The sequence below is a fragment of the Trichoderma ghanense genome (genome assembly GCF_004382785.1).
Source record: "Trichoderma ghanense strain CCMA-1212 chromosome Unknown scaffold_17, whole genome shotgun sequence".
NCBI classification, from domain to species: domain Eukaryota; kingdom Fungi; phylum Ascomycota; class Sordariomycetes; order Hypocreales; family Hypocreaceae; genus Trichoderma; species Trichoderma ghanense.
The window spans coordinates 298,098-318,389 of record NW_027395680.1 but is presented as its reverse complement, the minus strand read 5'-3'; the positions used below and the strand labels follow the sequence as shown (position 1 = coordinate 318,389).

General features: G+C 55.5%; 7 protein-coding genes across 7 annotated transcripts; 2 read left to right on the top strand and 5 right to left on the bottom strand.

The window, feature by feature from the left end:
• Nucleotides 1-57: 57 nt before the first annotated feature.
• Nucleotides 58-3,664, bottom strand: CCMA1212_009556 (uncharacterized protein; the record flags this gene model as incomplete). The annotated part of the gene is made up of 6 exons (XM_073706635.1): nt 58-240; nt 304-2,084; nt 2,165-2,969; nt 3,044-3,094; nt 3,159-3,281; nt 3,569-3,664. The coding sequence occupies 6 exons, from the start codon at nt 3,662-3,664 to the stop codon at nt 58-60; spliced, it is 3,039 nt and encodes a 1,012-aa protein (XP_073554938.1).
• Nucleotides 3,665-4,957: 1,293 nt separating this feature from the next.
• Nucleotides 4,958-5,320, bottom strand: CCMA1212_009555 (uncharacterized protein; the record flags this gene model as incomplete). The annotated part of the gene is made up of 1 exon (XM_073706634.1): nt 4,958-5,320. The coding sequence occupies one exon, from the start codon at nt 5,318-5,320 to the stop codon at nt 4,958-4,960; it is 363 nt and encodes a 120-aa protein (XP_073554935.1).
• Nucleotides 5,321-6,049: 729 nt separating this feature from the next.
• On the bottom strand, nt 6,050-7,502 carry CCMA1212_009554 (uncharacterized protein; the record flags this gene model as incomplete). The annotated part of the gene is made up of 4 exons (XM_073706633.1): nt 6,050-6,453; nt 6,514-6,990; nt 7,089-7,386; nt 7,482-7,502. 4 exons carry the CDS (start codon nt 7,500-7,502, stop codon nt 6,050-6,052), a joined length of 1,200 nt encoding a protein of 399 aa, XP_073554936.1.
• A 529-nt stretch (nt 7,503-8,031) lies between these two features.
• Nucleotides 8,032-10,125, top strand: CCMA1212_009553 (putative ATP-dependent RNA helicase DHX35; the record flags this gene model as incomplete). Its single annotated transcript, XM_073706632.1, has 2 exons — nt 8,032-8,253; nt 8,299-10,125. The coding sequence occupies 2 exons, from the start codon at nt 8,032-8,034 to the stop codon at nt 10,123-10,125; spliced, it is 2,049 nt and encodes a 682-aa protein (XP_073554933.1).
• A 2,920-nt stretch (nt 10,126-13,045) lies between these two features.
• CCMA1212_009552 (uncharacterized protein) lies at nt 13,046-14,083 on the bottom strand (the record flags this gene model as incomplete). The annotated part of the gene is made up of 2 exons (XM_073706631.1): nt 13,046-13,451; nt 13,497-14,083. The coding sequence occupies 2 exons, from the start codon at nt 14,081-14,083 to the stop codon at nt 13,046-13,048; spliced, it is 993 nt and encodes a 330-aa protein (XP_073554934.1).
• Nucleotides 14,084-14,469: 386 nt separating this feature from the next.
• Nucleotides 14,470-16,781, top strand: CCMA1212_009551 (uncharacterized protein; the record flags this gene model as incomplete). Its single annotated transcript, XM_073706630.1, has 3 exons — nt 14,470-14,693; nt 14,809-16,476; nt 16,538-16,781. The coding sequence occupies 3 exons, from the start codon at nt 14,470-14,472 to the stop codon at nt 16,779-16,781; spliced, it is 2,136 nt and encodes a 711-aa protein (XP_073554931.1).
• Nucleotides 16,782-19,931: 3,150 nt separating this feature from the next.
• On the bottom strand, nt 19,932-20,261 carry CCMA1212_009550 (uncharacterized protein; the record flags this gene model as incomplete). Its single annotated transcript, XM_073706629.1, has 1 exon — nt 19,932-20,261. The coding sequence occupies one exon, from the start codon at nt 20,259-20,261 to the stop codon at nt 19,932-19,934; it is 330 nt and encodes a 109-aa protein (XP_073554932.1).
• Nucleotides 20,262-20,292: the final 31 nt, after the last annotated feature.

Sequence of the window (20,292 nt, the reverse complement as noted above, 5' to 3'; positions counted from 1 at the left end):
CTACGCCCTGTCCCAAATTGTAAATCAGAAAGAAAAGAAAAGTTATCCCACATCGGCCTACATGTCTATAGAATCGTTAAAGCGTAAAATACCATGACTTCTCAAAATTCCGTCGACGCCCTTGGGAGGCCGAGGGAATGGATCCACGAGGGGGCTTGCTTCAGGGGTATCAGACGACTTGTCCATCACGAGGGCAAGTCCATGCGACTTGACAGCATCCACCAGCGCCGGCACCATTTCCTGATCCGGGGCGTTAGTTACGAAAAAGAATAGGGGTAAAGCGAGGATGAGGAAAACACTTACCAGCAACTTCGCATGGCATATCAGACCCATCAAGTTATTCGTCTGCGCAATCCGTACCGCCTCCTTGATTGACGTCGTCCGCCGGCCGTTGACCTGCGCCGTGTTCTCATCGCGGCCCAAGTCATTGCACAAAAACACGGGGAAGTTGGGCTGCTTCCAGTTGAGAGCGGTGCACAATCGCGCATTGTAGCTGCTAAAGACCATGGAACGCACAACATGCGACGAGTGCGACTGTGCCCTTTGGGCCCGGGCGTGGTCAAAAACAATCGTCAGGATCGAATCCACGTAGTCGTTGACGTCAAGAGCCGGGCCCAAGGCCAGCGTCTTTTCCTCTTCTGCGTTGGGATATACAATCTGCAGGTTGACGTGGATACCTGGCGGAAGAATGGCTAGTGCCTCCTTCAGCGTGATGCCAGCCGTCGCCAATATCTGGTAGATTTCGGCAATGTCATCCGCCGTCTTGGCCGCCAGGCCTGCGAGCTGGGCACGGCCGGTGCCCCGAGACGTAATGGCGTCGAACTGTGCAAACGACAGCCTGCAGACGGGAATGTCGAGCCCGCCGCACGAAATCGTCCACTGTGGCCAGATGATGGGCACTCCATCGCTCGTGTACTGGACAAACACCCGGACATAGTCACCAGACAGACTTGACCCAGTGATGATGGCATTTGTGGGCTGGTTGAACTGGCTCGTGGCCTTCCAGTAAGTCTCAAAGTCCGTAATCTCGAGCGGCTGTCCCCTGAATGGCTTGATGACCTGCGTGTTGAAGCTGATTTGGCCGATAGCTCGTAACCGGGGGTCAAACAGCGGCAGGCATGACCTCGAGCCGCCAGACTGGTTCAGGAACACTGATGGCAGCACCACCGTCTTTGCAATAGTCTTGGCGCCGTACGCTGGGAACACGTCAAAGTCGAGGGAAAACGTCTCCAGGTTGTCGACTTGGAAGGAAACGGTGCGGGTATCTTCTTGGAAGGGCAGAATGATGTTCTTGGGGATGAGATCGGAGACCTTGGAGGAAATCGTTAACCGAGCGGCCGGATACTTTCCATCCTGGAAGAAGACCAGCGGTTGTTCGCCCGATTCCTGGAAGCTGATTTGCACCACCGTCTTGGTATCAAGGAAGTTGTGGCCATATCGGCGAAGAGGAATGATGGGTGGAGGCAGCTCCAAGATCGGGATAGCATCCGGGTCCAATGACATGGGGAGGGGTGCATTGCTGCTCCCTATGATATCAATCGTGGGCTGGCCTCCCAAGGGACTCGCTCTCGGGCGCTTGCTGTACGGGGTGAGCAGCTGCATGCACTCCAGATGGCCTTCCCAGGCGGCATAGTACATGGCGGGAAGGTCCTTTTCATCCCGGATCGTCGCGTCGACGCCAAGCTTGAGCAACGCTTGGAGACATTCAACGTTGCCTTCGCTGGCGGCATGCAGCAAGGGCGTCCATCCGTACAGCTTGTCGATCTGGTCAAGGTCGGCTCCGTACTGCTTCAGAAGCAACAGCAAGTCCGACGTCCGTCCACATCGTGCTACCAAGTGCTGCGGATACAATCCTTCAGCATCGGGGAGAATCTTGGCGCCGTGCTTCAACAATATCTCGACGATCGCGACTGAGCCATGCTCGCAGGCGAGGTTCAAAGGCACATGGTCAGCATCTGATACCGGGTCGATGCGGGCTGATCTGGCAAGAAGACGCTCGACACAGTCAACATGTCCATGTATGATGGCGTGTATCAGGGGTGTGAAGTTATCGTGGTCAATAAGATCAATGGTGCTCGGATTGGCTATTCGCGGTGCAGAAGAGAGAGACACAAAGGTTAGTTCCATAGCCTGCCACATGACTTGGCCTGGAGTGTCAACTTACCACTCAACAATGTTTCCAGCATATCCAGGCGGCCGTGCAGACTAGCATAATGCAGTGGCACACGACCGTAGACATCGGTGCGATCCACGGCCACCTTGGCCGCAAGAGCCCATTCCAAGACGTGCTGTCGGCCATAGATGGCGGCCTGATGCAGGCAGTTTCGCTCGTTGATATCGTCGTAGGAGTGCAGGTCCACCAATCCCGTGTCCAAAAGAGCCTGCAGAGCACTCTTGGGGGCTTCGTTGATCGCTGCCAAGAAGGTTCGTGTCAACCGTTCCATCAAAGAACTGTCACCACCGTCGCCAGCCTGGGCGGCCGATTGCATCTTGGCGAGAAGATCCTTGATCGACTCGAGGTTCCCGGCGATGACGGTATCCAAGAGGAGCGTGTCAGCGTCTCCTTCATCAGTTCCCACGAAATGCTGACTGGTAACTACGTGCCCAGGAGACGATGAGTCGAAGTTGACCTGGATTCCATCTGACCAGGCACCGAGTTCCTGAAGGCTGGTTGTGGCCTGATCCGACAACTCGCTAATGACCGTCGCATTGAAGAAGGGTTGGACCTCGACGGCTCGCGAGAGATACAGCTCCTTTGTCTTGGACTTGGATGTCTTGTCCCACTTCTTAAGAATCTTCGAAAAGGCGGTACCATTGATCTCGACGAACTGCTGGAGCTTGTTCAGATCGGTAGCGAACTGTTGGAAGCCTTCTTCGAGAGTGGTGAACTTGGCTGAGCGCCTCGAAATGCCCTGGCGTGACTGGATGACCTTTTTCTTGTCGAGCAGCGTCTTGAGACGGATTTTGAGCTATGTCAAGGTTGGCAATGGCACTCTTCGCACAATGCGGCCCCCCGGGGGGGACGAGGGTTGTGGTCACATACCTCGGCTTCCTTTTGCAGGTAAAAGGCGTTCACTTTGTCCAACTCTCTTTCCTGCTCGGGGGTCAGTAATCCTGGCGGAATGTAAATCATGGTGGCTACACAGAGGTTGACTTACCAATTGGAAGAAGAAGGTTGCCTTGTTTGCTTGCAGAGCAGCCTGCGAGTCCGCAATAATGGGAAGGCGGTGGCTGTCATTTTGTGCAGCAAGGGTCGGAGTAGCTGAAAGCTTCTTGATGAGCTGGAAGGCAAATAAAAAACAGGTATTAGCCTAAGGTGGTACGAGATATAGCAGTTGGAGGTGTACAAGTGTGCCAAGTATGCCAATGGTTGGGGAGAGAGGCGGAGGGTGCGGGCATGCAAATACAAGGATGCCTGGGCTGACACTCCCCCCTATCAGTCTCCCACGGTCGTGTTGCGTCCTCAGCCTGCACAAGGGAGACGGCAAGAAGACATGGAGGGCCGCGTGGAGGGCAAAGAGAATGGGAATGGTTTGATGTCGAAGGATGGATGGCTGGACGATATTACCTTCTTCAGCGCCTTGTAGTTGACAAAACTGGCAGCATATTCGGGAACTTCAAGCTGACGCTTCTGGATCTGCTTGCCAAATTTCCTGTGGCACATAAGTATGTGAGCTTTCGGGGGGGGTTAATCCCGGGGGCGGGCAGGGGTTGCGTCACGACGCAGCAGACATCTAACTTACATATTGCGACACAGAACCCCCGGGCGAAGGGGAGTCGCGGGGGCAGAGGAGTTAAGGAAGCAGAATAGGGCAAGCCGGGTAGGACAAGAAAGGAGATACTGGCCAACGCAGAACGGGCTACGATGTCACAGCCTGTAAGCTTTCTCTGACGGCGGGAGTTGATGGTAAGCTGTGGGCGGCGGCGGCTCTAAGAACGGCACCTGCTGTGACATTTAGCTGTGTGTGCGATAGGACAAGTCAAGTTAAGCAACATTCGCTCGCTCAAGGACCAGAGATGTCGACGGGAAAGCACGGAGGAGTCCGAGGGCAACAGAGCAGGGGTTGTCCAGTACTGTACAAGGTCCTCCAGACACTTGTCCGCGTGGGGGAAACGATTGACTGATGGACGTCGGCAGCTCGCTGACTTGTCCAACGGAACCCATCAGACAGCAGCTCCGGCGCGGCTCGTACCTTGAGGCCCTTGTCCCGCAATGGCAACAAGCGGAGGTCGGTGCTCTGCTTCCGGGATGGTATGGGATGCAGGCTGAGGCGAAGAGGAGCAGGAATGCCGGGATTGTAGCGAACCAAGACTGCAGGCGAAGCAACGGTGCAGTGAACAAGGTTTAATTGTAGCACTTAACAAGGCTCGTGATGCTTGGAGGATGACGAATTCTCAAAGGGAAGATGCTTGGGTCACGTACAAGATGAGAAATGAGCCGACGGGCGTCAACCACTTACTCCGTGTGAACTCTAAGCCCCCGAATGAGAAACTCGCAATCACGAGGGCAGACCCCAGCAGGGAGTCTATAGCAGTCAGCCAACCGGGTTGGATGGGAGATGCTGGTGGACAGAAGAGGCTCTTGAAGCCCAGACGAGGTCAGGCAAGAGGTAATGGGGCTGGCTGACGGGGGTTGGTTGGCTTCGTATCTGAGCCGACTGTCTGCTGTCTGCTGTCCGGGCTCAATGTTAGTCAGGACGTGTCTGGCCGGTCCAATTGGCGAGAGTGTGAGGAGGAAAGGCCGGTCGAAGCGTGTGCTCGGTGAGGGCAATGGTAGAGACTGACAATCGACTGACTAGCACTCCTAATAAGGGCTCTCCTCGGAGCGGCTGCAAGGCTCGTGTCTCTCTGTGGCCGTCGCCCTGACTCTGAGCCCGGTGGAGAGGCAACAAGCAGGTACTCCGTATCTGCGAAGGTGGCCTGTCCTGTGCTGGCGAAGTGAAGCGGGGGCGACTCATCAGAGCCCTCGGCCTGTCTCGATCATGTCGATACCTGGAGGCCCGTGGCAGCGGTGCAAGTCACTTTCAACGAGCTTGGAGGTGGTCGCGCTGCAGCATCGACAAGGGTTGCTCATGCGGCGTCGAGCCTTGCTGCGGGCCGCGGGGCCGACTTGCGAACTGCGCGCCACGTGCCGGCGATTAGCCGCGGCGCTGCCGCTCTCGGCCATCGGACTAACGGCGCGCCATGCCTCGCACACTTTTGCGTCCAGAAGCCTTTGCTTAGGGCCCCTCCATTGGGCTGCGTTTGTAGGGGTTCTTTTGCCGGATCTGCTGCTAACATCGTCCCGCCGTCGACGCCGGATCCAATCGCCGTCCAGCATTGCACCTCGTGCGTGAGCGATAGGCGCAGTCGGGACTCTGAACATGTGCAGCTCGTCGGATTGGGGCGTCGTTTGTCCCGACCTTTGCAGCTTGTGCCCGCGCTGCCGCCACTCGGCGTCGAATGCTCCGGCAGTTTTGTGCTGTGCATGTACTTGCGCAGTAACAGACTGCCCCAAGCACGAGCCGCGACCAAGATGTGACCCGGTTGCAGAGATGGTAGCAGGCCACGTCGAGGTATTGGACTTGATGAAGAGGGCTTCGACTATCGTGGACAGCACAATATGCCAAAGGCTAAAAGGACCGACACAAAAACCAAGCACCTCCACCAGAGCTCTATTACGGCACCAGCTGACGGATAGGTTAGCACGACAGCGGGCAACAGGGTCAACAACGGCCATGCAAGTCAGTCTAATGATAGTCGTTGCTCCTGGTGCTGAACAGCAAGTTGTCCCTTGCAAGTAAGTAGGGCATGGAGCACCCGCCATACGTCAAATTGATGTGTCCCTGCCACACCACCCAGATCAGCAGCTCAGGCGATGTAACACTATGGCAGCATCATTAAAGTTACCAGGTCCAATATTGCATTCTTTCCAGCTTAGTAGCTCTACTACATAGCATCTGGAGCCGCCGCAAAGAACAACGCAGAATTTTAAAACACAGAAACAGCCGCGCCATTGGATATTACGTCAGGTAATTGATGCCCCCATCCCATCTTCATGTCCACTCTTTCAGCTCTTCTTCGCACTCGAGTCCCCGCCCTTGGCTGGATCGACCAGGTTGTCTGCCATTGCCTCGGCCGCAGCCTTCTTCAGCCGCTCGGCATCGTCCAACTTGGCATCTTTGGGCTTCTCTTTCGTCTCACGCTCGTCCTCGCTGTCACCAAGGCTGAAGGGGTCGTTGTCCGTGATCGGGTCCGGGTCTACGCTAGAGAGCGGCTGCCACTTGCTTGCCTTGCCTGCTGGCGCTACCGCACTCTCGCCCTTGGCAGAAAGTTTGGGTGAAGCATCATACATCTTGATCTCTTCGGGCTCATCCTTGAATCCCACTCTCCGGCCGTCTGCTCGCGGCGAGGTGGAGGGGGGTGGTCTGTAAACGCCGGTGTTGGCCATCGGGCGGTTGTTATAAGCAGGAGCTAGAGAACAAACGTCGTCAGCCATGCTTGGGTTGCCAGCATCGGGGTTCCGATACTTACTACCGTCTGCCGAAAACTTCATGCCAGCAAAGTCATCGCTAAGAACTTGCGGGTCGGCATCATAGTCATTGCTCCTGCTGCTGGGCCCGCCATGGCGATACTGAGGTCCGTCTCTGCGCTCATGATCCTCGCTCTCGTCAAAGTTCTCCTCAATCTTCTTCTTCAAAGTGCTGATCCAGCCGTTCACCTTGGTCTGTGTCTCGAGAAATCCCTGTCGGAGGTTCTCGCGGATGACGGGGAGCTCGTCGTCCAGAAAGTTGCGCTCCCGCTCCTCTCCATATCCGGGCTGCCCTCTTGTTCGCCCACTGCCCCCGCGGTTGGAGGTGCGAGCTTCGTAGGCGCCGACATTGTCGTACTGCTCCGCCAACTGGCGCGCGTAGCGCTCATCTTCTTCGATCTGAGCCCGCGAGGGCCTTGGCGGCTGCTGAGGAGGGACGTCTTGCGGCTCGTTCTTGGCGGCTTCCGGGTCGGTCATCTCTAGTTACAGCGTAAGCATGCACTCCCGTAGAAACTGCAGGCGACTCTTGCTGCGCGCATCGGCGCAAGAAGCGCAACAGTGCATCGCATCGACGTACCAAGCAGGGCATTGAAAGCAGGCTCCACGCGCCCTCCGCTCGCGGTCAGGACCGCTTTGATTACACCATCCTCGACCGTCGGAAACGCTTCCTTCAGGATAAGCTGGTTCTTCTGCGCCTCGGTCATCGGGCGCGGCGGCTTGGGCGGCGGGGTTGGGCCGTCCGAGTCGTGCCTCGAGCTGAGCATTGGTGATACGGTGCCGTCGCCTGTGATTCCAGTCTCTTGCATGTCATCATCTGACATGTCAAGCGGTTGTGCGGTCGTGGGCGATTCGGCGCCTGAATCCGTCGCTTTGTTCTGCGCAGTCGCATCAGCATCAGCATCCGCGCAAGCTCTCGCCACTATCTCGACAAGCAGCAGCCCGGCTTCCCGGGAGGTGGATTCCTATATACCGTCTCTGCAGGAGCCGACATTGTCTTTGCGTTGTGTATTTCGTTTGGTCTCCCAGCGCGCGTCTAAGATGGATCAAGGTTATCGATTGCTCGTGATTTCGCTTATGGGTGAAGGCTTCTGGAATATGATTTCGCTTCGGGATCGGGCTCGCCGTTGCGATTATGACGGAGGGGTTGAGAGCAAGCCACGACAGCTGATGACGCGCCCCACCGCAAATAAAGGAGCTCAATCTGGTGTCAGTCGTCAAGCCACGGCGCCACACGGGGGTAGCTGCCTGTCCGCCACAGCGTGGCTGAGTCGATCTTTGGATGTTCTAGGGTAGTAGCTGAAGTTGACGGACCACGGTAGAACGACTTCAAAGGTTGGCTTTGAAAAGGCGGAATACTGCGTTCTAAATTGGCTTTATACCGCGTCTCTAAATATACTAAGTCATCCTGAAAGCTTTAACACAGGAGAGCATAAGATGTATAGCTGAAACAAGCTTCAAACGAATTCGACCTCTCCGGACTAGCTTCATACAAGCAACCAGCATAAGACTGAAACTTTACAATGGCTGATCTCGACCTCGATTCCTCCTTCATCCCAGCCCTACACAAGCCCTCGGCATTACTCCCCATAGCAAAACATCGCGAGAGCTTACTCTACCTCGTCGAGACGTATCCAGTCACGATAGTCATCGGCCAGACGGGATCCGGCAAAAGCACGCAGATCCCCCAGTTTCTCGAAAAGGCCGGATGGTGTTCAGACGGGAAGATCATTGGGGTGACCCAGGTGAGTGCTTGAAACCTCTTACAACAAGCTACTTCATGCAAAGAGTCTCTTGCTGACGTTACATGCCAGCCGCGTCGTGTGGCTGCCACCACGGTTGCCCTACGAGTTGCTGACGAGGTCGGCTGTGAGATTGGCAAAGAGGTTGGATACTCCATCCGCTTCGAAGATGTCACCTCGTCCTCTACCAAGGTCAAGTTCTTGACCGACGCTCTTCTCATCCGGGAGGCGTTGGCTGATCCTCTGCTTAGCCGGTACTCCGTCATCATGGTTGATGAGGCTCACGAGCGGTCCATCAGCACCGACATCCTGCTGGGCTTGTTGAAGAAGATTCGCAAGAAGCGGCCTGAGCTCCGCATCATCGTCAGCAGCGCGACGATCCAGGCGGAGGAGTTTTTCGACTTCTTCACAAGAGGCTCAGGGCAAGAAACGCAAAAGGAACAAGAAGGCCGGCGGTCAAGCGACATTGTGACCATTGTCAGTCTCGAGGGACGGACATATCCAATCGACATTCTGTATCTCGAGTCTCCAACGGAAGACTACGTCGACAAGGCAGTCAGCACCGTCTTCGACATACACACCCAAGAGGGCGAAGGGGATATATTAGTCTTCTTAACGGGCCGCGAAGAGATTGACAACGCGATCCGAGCAGTGGCTGACAGAGCCCTTCAGCTAGATGGCCGGCACGGCCCTCTACAGCCACTCCCGCTCTATGCAGGGCTTTCCACAGAGCAGCAAATGTACGTGTTCGACAAGCCGCCAGAGGGGACAAGAAAGGTCGTCTTCTCTACAAACATTGCCGAGGCTTCGGTCACAATCGACGGCATCGTGCATGTCATTGATTGCGGCTTCGTCAAGCTGCGTGCTTACAACCCCAAGACGGGCATCGAGACGCTCACAACTACGCCCATATCCAAAGCCTCCGCCTCCCAACGAGCCGGTCGAGCGGGCCGCACAAAAGCCGGGAAATGCTACCGCCTCTACACGGAAGACGCCTACCAGAAACTACCAGAAACAAATCCTCCAGAAATACAAAGGTCGAACCTGGCATCAACCGTATTGCAGCTGAAAGCTCTCGGCATCGACAATGTCGTTCGGTTCGATTTCCTTTCCGCGCCGCCAGCAGAGCTCATGTCCAAGGCGCTCGAACTGCTCTACTCGCTCGGCGCCCTAGACGAATACGCAAAACTAACACATCCGCTCGGATCTCGCATGGCAGAACTCGCCGTCGAGCCAATGATGGCGAAAACCCTCCTCTCGGCGCCCCAGTTCAACTGCTTGAGCGAAATGCTCACCATTGCCGCTATGACGAGTCTCGGCGGGAACGTGTGGTTCTACCACGACGGCGAACGGAACAGGATGGAGTCTTCTAGGCGTAAGTTTGCTGCGGAGGAAGGAGACCATTTGACGCTGCTCAACGTCTATCAGACGTTCATCACAAAGGGGAAGAAGGAGGCGAGGTTTTGCCACGAGCATCATCTCAATTACAAGTCCATGACTCGGGCGATGAGCATTCGAGCCCAGCTCAAGCGCTACCTCGAGCGGTTCAACATCAAGATCGATGAGACGCTGTCATCGAACCAAGCTTCATCGGCAGTCGATAATAGCAGGAAAGCAGAGAACATCAGACGCTGCCTCACTTCGGGCTACTTTGCCCACGCAGCACGTATGCAGCCGGACGGAACATACCGCAACGTCGAAGGCGGAACGGTTTTGCATGCGCATCCCAACTCGCTCATGTTCAACCGCAAGGCTGACTGGGTCATCTTCCACGAGGTTATGGAGACGGGCGAGAAGACGTATATCCGCGACATTACTAAGATTGAGAAGAACTGGCTGGTTGAATATGCGCCCGAGTTTTATAAGCTCTCTTAACGCAGCTGCTCGACCTTGACCGGCCAAGATCGTTCCCGATTAGCATAACGCGGTCCTTGTTCTCTGCATTTGAGGACAAAGCACAACGAGCATGGTATTCATTGGACGGCGACACGTTCGTTCGTCCCTTGCACGGAACTCGGCCGGGACACCAGAATCCAATTCCCTTGCTATCGTACGAGCCTGGTTCTTCTATCTTTAGACGGCTCCATGGGTTGTTCTGGAATGCCCCCTTTTGCAAGTCCCTTTCGAGTCTCAGAACGATCGTTGCGATTGCGGCGATATGACGCTTCGACACTAGCTCTTGAACATCAAGATTAGGATAAATAGCCGAAAATGAATAGAAATCTCAAGGGCTCCACGCAGCAGGCCAGTTGCCGAGGGTATTCGATTTCCACGTCTCTTGGCGTGTGGTTTCCACAAAGCAAGTGATCGGTGGGCATCCGGTGCTGATGTCCGGCCGGGCATGCCATGCCCGCCGCGATCGGCTGAGTTGCTGTCGTGTTGGTTAACAAAGCTTGAGAGAGGCCTTGCCGTTCTCCCTGGCTTGGGCTGGGGAGACCGTGAGCCGGAACACCAGGTCAGACGAGATATTTCTGCTTGGCTGTATTTCTTACTTGCTAGCATTATCTCCCTGGATACGGCTCTGTACACAGCGGTGTTATGAACCTGATCTTTAGCGCTGTATCATGCGTGAGCCCGGAGCAGCTGACTGTGGTGCGCTCTCGAGCCCTCACACCGAATCTGCTTCTTTAACTGAGAATAGTGAGACTTTGTCCGATAGCCCTGTTTCAGCGCACCTCCGCTGATGGGGAGGGTGAGAGAAACGTTGTTCACCTGGCCGGCAGGTTGCCAAGGGAAACATCCTCGTGCGCAGTTACACTGGTAGTAGAACATCTTCATCGAAGACGATGGTCCCAAGAACAGCCCAAAGTCTGTCTCGTCGCAGAAGGATGCGGAGACTGAGACTGAGACTCTTCAGCCCTTGACGAAGACACATGCACGTCTTGCCCACACAAGGGTAGAACACAGCGGCCTGCCCAAGCTTTTTCACCCCCCCNCCCCCCCCCCCTTCCTTCGACGGTACCGCCTATGCATGCAAGACCCATTTCTCCTGTTTCGTCTGAATGAGCTTGACCGCTCACCGACTGTGCTGTAGCATGATGCAGCAAGGGGAGATGGAACATAACAAAGGCTGTGATGGGGTTGACATGGGGGGTTGGTAATTTGTCCCAGCGGCCGGCTTAGCATCCGAGCGTGATGCTTGGCCCTCTGTAATATTACGACAACCTGGTAACGGTCGCGGTGTCACGGAGCACGCTCGGTGCTGTCGACTCAGTGCGTTCGGCAGAGAGGTTTCGGACCAGCAGTCATACTCCGTACTCCGTATTCCATGGCACTGCTGCATGTGATATCTGCTCTGCGTCCAATTGTGAGCTGAATGGCTGCTATTAGTGGTGGTATCGAGCTTGGCTCCCCGTGCCAACGTCGCCTCACCGGCCGGCCAGGGGGGACTTCATCTCGGAACAGCCACATCCCTCCCTTTCCACGAGCCGGACAGCGGCCCGGATCTCCATGTAACGCAACAAGCGGGAGTTCTTATGGCAATGCTAATGGCATCTATAAAAAGGCAAATGGCGGGCATTTTGCTGAAGGATAAGATTGCGCTTGGCTATCTATAGGGGCTGATTTGGCGGCGGAGGCGTTGAGTTGAAGATGATGGAGAAGACAAGGAGGAGGAGAAGCGGCATTAGCACGGAGTCGTGGTGGTGCAGGTACCATGACATTGCGTGCATTGGGGTGGATATGCCTTTAATGAGGTTTGATTGGCAACTGCTCCTATTGGATAGGGCCCTTTTCAGCCCAAGGCACAAGGCGCGGAGTGGTACCTTAAGTTACTCTGTACATGTACAAGAACAGGGGCTTCAGTTGCTGCCCCGGCTGCTGCTGCTGCTGCTGCTGCAAGAGAGAGAGAGAGAGAGAGAGAGAGAGAGAGAGAGAGAGAGAGGGGACGAACTCGCTTCTCGAATGCGCCATTTCCTTCGAAATTCACCAATTTCTGGCCATTCTTCTTTTTTCTTCTTTCTTTCCTTGGTCTCGGACATCTTGGTCTGGTGCCAACAGTCCCTTCAACTGCAGGTTGGCCGATGCGAAAGGGCCCTTTGGCGTCTTGTCCAGCACCAACAGCCACACGAGCACAGTCCGCCAGGGAGACATTGCTCGAGTGCGCAATTTTGTCGCGACAACGGAATCAGCGTCGCATCGGATGCCTGCGGCGATAAGCTACAAGTGCAACCTAGCAGTTAGTAGATGCCTTATCAAGCTATTGAAGCTGCTTGGCAGCCCTGGGGATGGAGCAATGGGAGGGTGAATACGCTCTTCGGATGCCTGGCGTTAGTGCTGGCGCTATTGGGCGAGTGCCTGTCGCTAACATGAACAGACGCCCATGCGGCGATATTGGCCGTGGCTCTATTTGACACGCCGGTGCGGCCGTTTCCAACGACTCCCCGCGACCCTGTCCGAGTCTGGACTGCTCCGTGCTCTGTCAGGCTGGTGTGGTGATGGTGCCATTCGTGGATTTTGTAAAACAAAGAGGAGATGTTGATGATGCCCCGTACAAGCAGGGAACTGCATCTGTTCGCCTGTGCTCGTCGTGGCGCGTCTTCTCGGGATGAGGCACGCAAGTCGATACAGTCAGCGTAATTGACGGTTCTCGTGGCCGATATTGAGTCTATCGAAATGTTCAATTTCCAGCATCGAAGCTGCGGATGTCCGCTTACAACTCGAAAGCGCCTGTAAGATCAGTGTAGCAAGCCGGTACTTTTGCATTGAGATGGACGGGAGCTTGGAGCTCGCAGCAATTTCAATGGCAAGCTCTGCTCTGCCCAGGGACACGCCGGTACGCGCGCTGGCGGGACGGCTAGGGCTTTCCTGGGCTAGCGTCAGGGGCTGGAGGGCAAAACACAGTGCCAAATGAGAGATCCTCCTGCGAGCAAACCGCAGATGCGACAGCAGCCCAAACTGTGCGGGCCGCCCTGATTGGACTCGCCTGCGGTACCTGCGTCAGACCCCTGCTAGGCGCAAGCTCGCCAGACGTCTGTTTTCCTCTTTCGACCAACTGGGCTGCTGGCAAAGGGCGGCCTGACGCTGCCAGTGGCTGCTTGGGCCGGCCATTGATGCTGGAGGGCAGCGAAGCATCTTGTATGGGTACTTGTGCGACCGCGATAGCATCGGGGAGAGCGATGCAAGCCCAGCAGTGCGACGAGGTACCAGATACCTGCCACGCCTGCGATCCAAGCATCTCGCGCGGCGGCCCGGCGCTAGCACTGCTCAAATTAAACGTGCTCCCTACGACCCTGGCGGCTCCTCACTGACCGGCCGCTGCATGGATGGATGGATGGATGGACACGGAGGACGAGCAGCAGCAACAGCTCCAGCACCCAGCACCGGCGCCAGCATCGCGTACCTGCGACCTGGCCTGACCCCTGCTGGTGCACTCAGATCCCCTGCCCTGCGCTGTCTCATTCGCTACAGCAAGGGGGAGGGGGATTTTGCCCGCCGGAAACCTGCTGGGCTTCCCTGCCATCGCTTGCTGCTTCGCTGTGGGCGAAGGTGCCATGACGGGGCAAAGATTGATGCCAAGTCGCTCGACAAGTTGCTGCGGTACCTGAACTGCACCAGCACCTGCAAGTCGTCCCTGCATCTGCAACTGTACTGTACCTGCACCAGTCCCTGTATCTGTACCTGTACATTGGACCTGAAGCTGTCCCGCCGAGGCGACCAGGGCCTCAATATCCTCTGGCCGTGCTAACCCGCTTTGTGCCTCGCTCGTCCAGTCACTCCTCCATGTTCTCCTTCTTCCTCTTCTTTTCTCCTCTCCCCATCGCCAGTTCCCTCCTTCTGTCGACCATCGCGATTCCGTCGTGACAAACCGCCTGCCAGCGGGCCTTTCACTCATTTTCCTTGCTTTGCTTGTCAAGCTCTCAGTCATTCTTTTTTGCGTGCTGCTTCTGCGAATCAGCAGCAACAGTCGTTCATTGTCTCTGCCCGCCTGGCTGGCACTGCATCCTTACCCGCTTTTCTGCTGCTTTCCTGCGACTTCGTCTTCCTCTACCAAACGTCGATCGACAAACGCCTCCGGCCAGCCTCTCATTTGCGGGTGACCGTTCGGTTCGGTTGTGGCCGAGAACAAACACAACAGACCGAACATTCACGCTACATATTCATGGCGATTAGTACATCACGTCGACTTTGATTCGCAACGTCATTCGTAATACCTATTTCTTTCTCTCCCGCCGTCGTTATCAACCAATCTTTTCTTTTGAATAGGAGGAAGTCGACAAGATGAGCATAATACGAGCTCGCGGGGTGAACCTCGCCGCCGCCGGGGCGAACACGCGCGATGGGAATGTGTACAAGATGGGCTTGCGGATCAACCTTCGCCGCAGCTTGGGGTCCATTGGCTCTCTGCTGCGCAGAGCTGATTGTGTTGCTACCGATGCCTCCAACACCTGCGAGAAGCCCGTTGGGCCTTCGGACTCGACGCTCGCCATTGTGCTGGGAATTATGTGAGTCCCCTCATTGTGTGGCAAGAAAAGGGGGAGAATTGGGAGCAAGAAGAGGGGGAAGAGAAAGAACGAAGCAGGCCGTTGCTGGTCCGGATGGTTATGCTAATAGAAGCAGAATTCCCGTCATTCTGGCCGTCGTGGTCCTCTACTTCCTGCATCGCCGGAATATGCGCCGCGATAAGCTCGAGGAGCTCAACGACCCGACCAAGGACTTGGATTTCGGCATGGGAGATGCCCCCGCCAAGACGCGAAAGAGCCTGCTGGGATTAGGGGGGGAGAAGCCGATGCACAAGGGCGGACTCTCCATGGACATGAACCTCTCGTCGCCGTACCTGCTTCCTCCGGGCAACCAAGGATCTCGCGAATCCATTCACTCGTATGCTCGAACCCTCCAAACCGAAGATGACCCCTATAGAACCGTCAACCAATATGCAGCTAGTGATGTTGGTTCGATCCGATCCTTCAACCCCAACGACAACTCTGGCGCTCGCCCTCCCAAGTCCAGCGGTCTCTCCAAGCCTCCTATGCAGCCAAACCCGTCGACCCCGCGCTCCCCGTCTCCGGATGAGAAGGGCGACCCCTTTGCTACTCCTACCGCTCCCAAACCTACGCATCAGCCTTCTGCCAACGCCGCCGAAGTTCATGATGTCAGGCTTCCCGTCCAGCCAATTGTCCCGGAAATCGAAACGGTCCCTGCCGTCGACGTCTTCAATGCCGATGAATTTGAGATGCCCGACATCCCGGCTCCTGCTCCCGCTGCTCTGAAGCTCCGCCAACAAGACGGCTCTCGAGGCTTTGAGCAGCCCAACTCGGCGCGTTCATCTGCTTACACTGATAATGGCCGTGCCTCCACGGCCAACCCTGCTGATGGAAACGTTCCCCAGATTCTCTCTCCCGGACAAGACTCTCATGAAGATGCCTCTCAAGATGAGCCCCGTGGTCGACCTCTCTCGAGGCCTCCTGCTCCCCAGCAGGCTGGTGGTCTCGGCGTTCCGCAGAACGGCGGCAACAAGCGACTCTCTGTTGGTTTCCGGCCACTCCCTCCTAATGACCTGATGGAGTCTGATGATCCCGAAATCCGTGCCAACCGCATCCGATCCTTCTACAAGGAGTACTTTGATGATTCTAATGAAGCACCTCCTCCCATGCCCGCTCTGCCACCCCAGCAGCAGCAGCAGCAGCATCAACAGCAGCCCCAGCACCAGCCCCAGCCGCAGGGACAAGGCGCTCCTGACTACTATGAAGACTACGACCAGGGCTACCTGGAGGCCGCTGCTTACTACGATGCCGACTCCAACGCCTTTGTCATGCCGTATGCCCAGCCTGTTACCCGTCGTGCCATGACGCCGCCTCCCAGCGGACGCCAGGGTGGACCGATGGGCGGCCCGCGTGGTCCTGGTCCTCGTGGCCCAGGCTTCCGCGGACCTAATGGCAACGGAGGCACCTTTTCTCCAGGCCCCGGACACGGACGACCCCGTGCCGGCTCGGCATTTGGACCTCGCCCCGACTCCTCCGCCTCCAACGCATGGGCTCGCCAGCAGCAGCCCAAGAAGAACCTGCCTCCTCCCGCGCCCCTGAACACGCTCCCCACGCCCTCCAAGCTGGGTGATGATACGTTTGCCATCTTCAACGCGGCTGATTTTGCCCCTCCGACCAGCATCAGGGACAATGTCGCCGGCCGAAGCCAAAGTCCTTTTGGTGAGAGGAAAGCTTTCTTGCAGCCACCGACTGCCGGCTCACAGCTGGCTGGTGCGTTTGAAGACCTAGCACCTCTGCCAAGCCCGTAAGTACCATTTCCGCCCGAGCGTATCGATCGACAGCGTTGGCTAACTGGTGCAATCTAGGCACTTGCTCCGAAAGTCGGGAACCTTCACAGGGTTGGACTTTGCCCCTCCCAAGAAGTTCAGAGACCCCGAGCTTGCCAGCGACGCAGGCAGCATCAGGAGTAACAACAGCGGCATCTCCCAAGCGCAGCTTCAGGCCATCCGAAGCGGCGCCGGCCGTGTCAGCCGCCTCCCTGGCGACACGGTGTTCACGACAGCCGCCATGGACGACCAACTGAAGCCTTCATGGACTCTGCGACCTTGAGACGAGAGCGGAGTAGGCGAGCTGCCCCGGATGACATTATTTTAGTACCAGCGGGTCGTCATTTCTTGCTCACGGCATTTGCATGATTTTGCCAACAGATAGCGGCATCGAAGCGCTCTCTCCGACGCGGGGGGTTTTTGTTTATTTTGTTCACTTCCACAGGAGTAATTAGGGATTACGACGGACTTTTTTCTTCCAGCTTTTTTTTTTGGGCTCTGCGATGTTTGCATATAGATGGACTTGGAACCTAACCAACACACACATGGAGAACGTCTCAGGTGACGACTTCGGACCTCCTTGGGGGCATCTGAAGGAATACTGTACATAGGCAATATAGGTCAATCAGATGCACTCACCCGTTCATATTCTGCATGGTTGTCTTGTTTTCGTGTTGCCGTTGTCTTTGAGCGATGCTGCCTCTGCAATTATGACTGTGTAGTGTCTGAAATTTGTGCGTTGGAGGTTATTCGGTGAGGTTCTGTGTCGTGAGCAGATGGTTACTATGCAAATTCCTTGTCGATCTTTTCATCTCGCAGGGTACTCCTTGCTTATCATGGTCACTATCAAGATCATCATCCAACGTTCAAGTTTAGACGAATCGTTAGGCTACATACTTGAGTTGTCACCGCGCGATATCAAGCCCGTCAACTTGTTAACGCCGTCATCTAGGAGTTGATCCCATCAGATGAAGTCGGCATCACGTGCCATTCCAATTTCAACTACGGAAGAAACTAGAGTGCCTAATAATAAAAAGCAGGCTGATCTTGTTGAAGATCAACGGAGTTGGGCTTGTTTTCTGTGGAGAAGATTTGGCTTGGTTTATTGGCTTCTTGAACTTGTCTAGATATTTCTTGATGTCCGGAGTGGGTAGGTATTAGAATTGACGCCTCTTTTTTTTTTTGACCAGCTTGGTTTCCTTCTCGACTTGACAGAGGGAACCTGAGGAAGAATGGGGAATAAGGGCAAGGGGGTTCAGGGCTAATAATAACGGGGGGTTCTTTGTTTAGTACTGCGGTTCGTGTTTATGAAAGCCCTTTGACTCGTCACGGACCAACTTGGAGTTGTTGTGTGTAATACTTGTTCTGTGGCAGTGAAAAGGCTGGTGAGACGGGCAGTGCAAATTTCGGGTTTCTTTTCTTTTTTTTTTTTTTTTTTTTTTTTTTTTTTTCATTTGTCGCCTATCACTTCTGGTTCCTGTATAATGACCCTGTATGCATGGCCGCTCTCCTCAAGGTGATGAAGGAGCTGTAGTAGCTTCCATTTGTTCTAGAGTGATTCTTCTTAGAACATTTCCGCCTTTTGCCAGAATCGTGCTGCAGTACCTAGGTAGTACCTATCAAGGACAGGGCATGCGCCTTGATTCGCGACATGTGCTCCGTCCTCCGTATATGAACGTGCGCGCTCCGTGTTTCTTGCCTCCGCGATGGCCGATTCGCACGAGGGGGTCTGTCTCTCTTGGTTGTATCCGTAAGGTAGTGCAGTGTAGTACCGTACCTAAGTACCAACCTAAGTACTGACCTCCTCACTGGCAATGGTCACGGCGGAAGGACAATCCTCCGGATCCTGGCCCTTGTGCACGATACAATGGGAGAAGTTAAAAAGCCTATTTTTCTCCCTCTCCTGTGTTTTTGTAAAAGGCCAGGTGAGGCATGTGACAATGGGCAATACGCAACGCGACGGGGCAAAAGCGTAAAAACGTCAAAAGTACTAGTAACGAGACGGCGGCCTCTCTCTCTCATACTGTAAAACAAGCTGAGCAAGCTTCCTGCTGGAATGGGCCGCCCATGCTGTCGCGCGTGGCTGGACCTGAAAGTTGAACCGGGCAAGCCAAGCCGCTTCTCCCCTCCCCCCAATTGATCCCAGCTTTTAGGCGAAATTAGTTTTCTGGTCACCAACCGCTAGGGACAAAGGGAAACCCGTTTTGGGGGGTCAGCGTCAGCGGCGATGCTATGTATTACGGTACAGGCTGAGATGGGGACTTGGGAGGTCAGTGTTGCCGGTTTGCCCCCCTAGTACTGTAAGGTAGTGCTGTAGTAGGAAGGAAAAAGGAGCACCATCGTCAGTGTGTTTGTTTTGTGCCCGTGGTCCTGGTTAGGGGGGATAGCTGAGGCATTCGCTGGGGGGAGCAACGGTTTCAGCCAGCCCGAGGAGGTGCCTGGATGAATGATCCGGCAAAAGAAGAAACGAAAAAGGGCCTCGGGAAGGAGTCGCAAGACTTTGTACTTTGCATGTACCGCAGCAGACAGAGGAGGAGGAGGAGGAAGAAGAGGAGAGGGGACGAGACTTGCAGGAACGGGCACAGATGGACAGTCTGAATAGCTCGAGGCCGCACATGAAGGCGCCATAGAGATGCTGCAGAGTAACACGGTGCCGGCTACAGTGCGCGTGGCATCGTCCGGTGTTGCTTGTTGTGGTCATTCTTGGTCTGCTCGGGCGCGGGTGCGTCAGAACTTTACGTCTCTTTTCCTCGTATTATCATGCTCTTGCTTGCCCCCCAACGGCCTTTTTTTGCCTTCCCGTCTCTTTCTTTTGCCCTTTTTGCCTCTCATTTCCCCTCTCACTCCTCACCCTCCTCCCGCCCATCCAGTGTCTGATCCATGGCGAGCCACTGAACGAATGAGTTTCGTTTCCTCTTTGATGCTCGTTGTCTCTCGTGTCCGCCTCTCCGACGCTGCGTCTCCACCGTCTGTCCCCCCCCCTGTCGCTGCGGCTGTCCGTTCCCATTCCTAAGCGCCTCACGTCCATTTGTTCCCTTGTTCCTCATCCCGAGCAAAAGCAGAAGAGCAGAGACGTCGTAACGCGCCCCACGGCCCACTCTCTCGTGCAGCTGCTTCCGTCCATTCGCTGCGTCTTTTCTGTTTTTGTGTGGCCAAGGCCAAGGCTAAGCTGCCGTCAGAACTTCGTGGGCCTCGTTCGCTGAGGATCCAGCGCTGCGGCAGGGACCTGCTTCTGTCTCTCTCTCAATTTTTTTTCCCCTTGACCCTCCTCTTACCCTTCTTCCGCTGTGACGACACGAAAAAAAGAACAGAGGCGGGAGATACCAGCAGCAGCGTCTGATGAGTGACTGGCGACTGCTCAGTGTACCTAATACATGCAACTACATACCTTACTCGGGCCTTCATTCTCAAGTTCCTCCTCCCTCGAACTGACTTATTCGTTTGGCGCGCACGTTTCCTTCCGGATTGTCTCTGGAACGTTGGACTGATCAGGTACGTTTGCGGATCTCCGTATTGTCTTGTCCTTCTGGCCTCCCTTCCCGACTCGGTTTGCGGCCGATACATCTTGTGCCTCCTCTCTGCTCGCGCAGTCGTGCCGCCTCGACTGGAGGGACGCACTTCGTGACGGCACCTTGGCTGGCTTCGTGCGCTGCGCCTGCGTTCGGCCCGGTGCTGTTGCGCGACTCGTCTTGGGCGCCTTGGCCTTATCTGCGCAAGTCCTGGCCGGCGACTGCAGCTGGTTCAGATCATGGTTGTCAATCATTCATTCCTCCACACTGCGCTTCATCTCATGT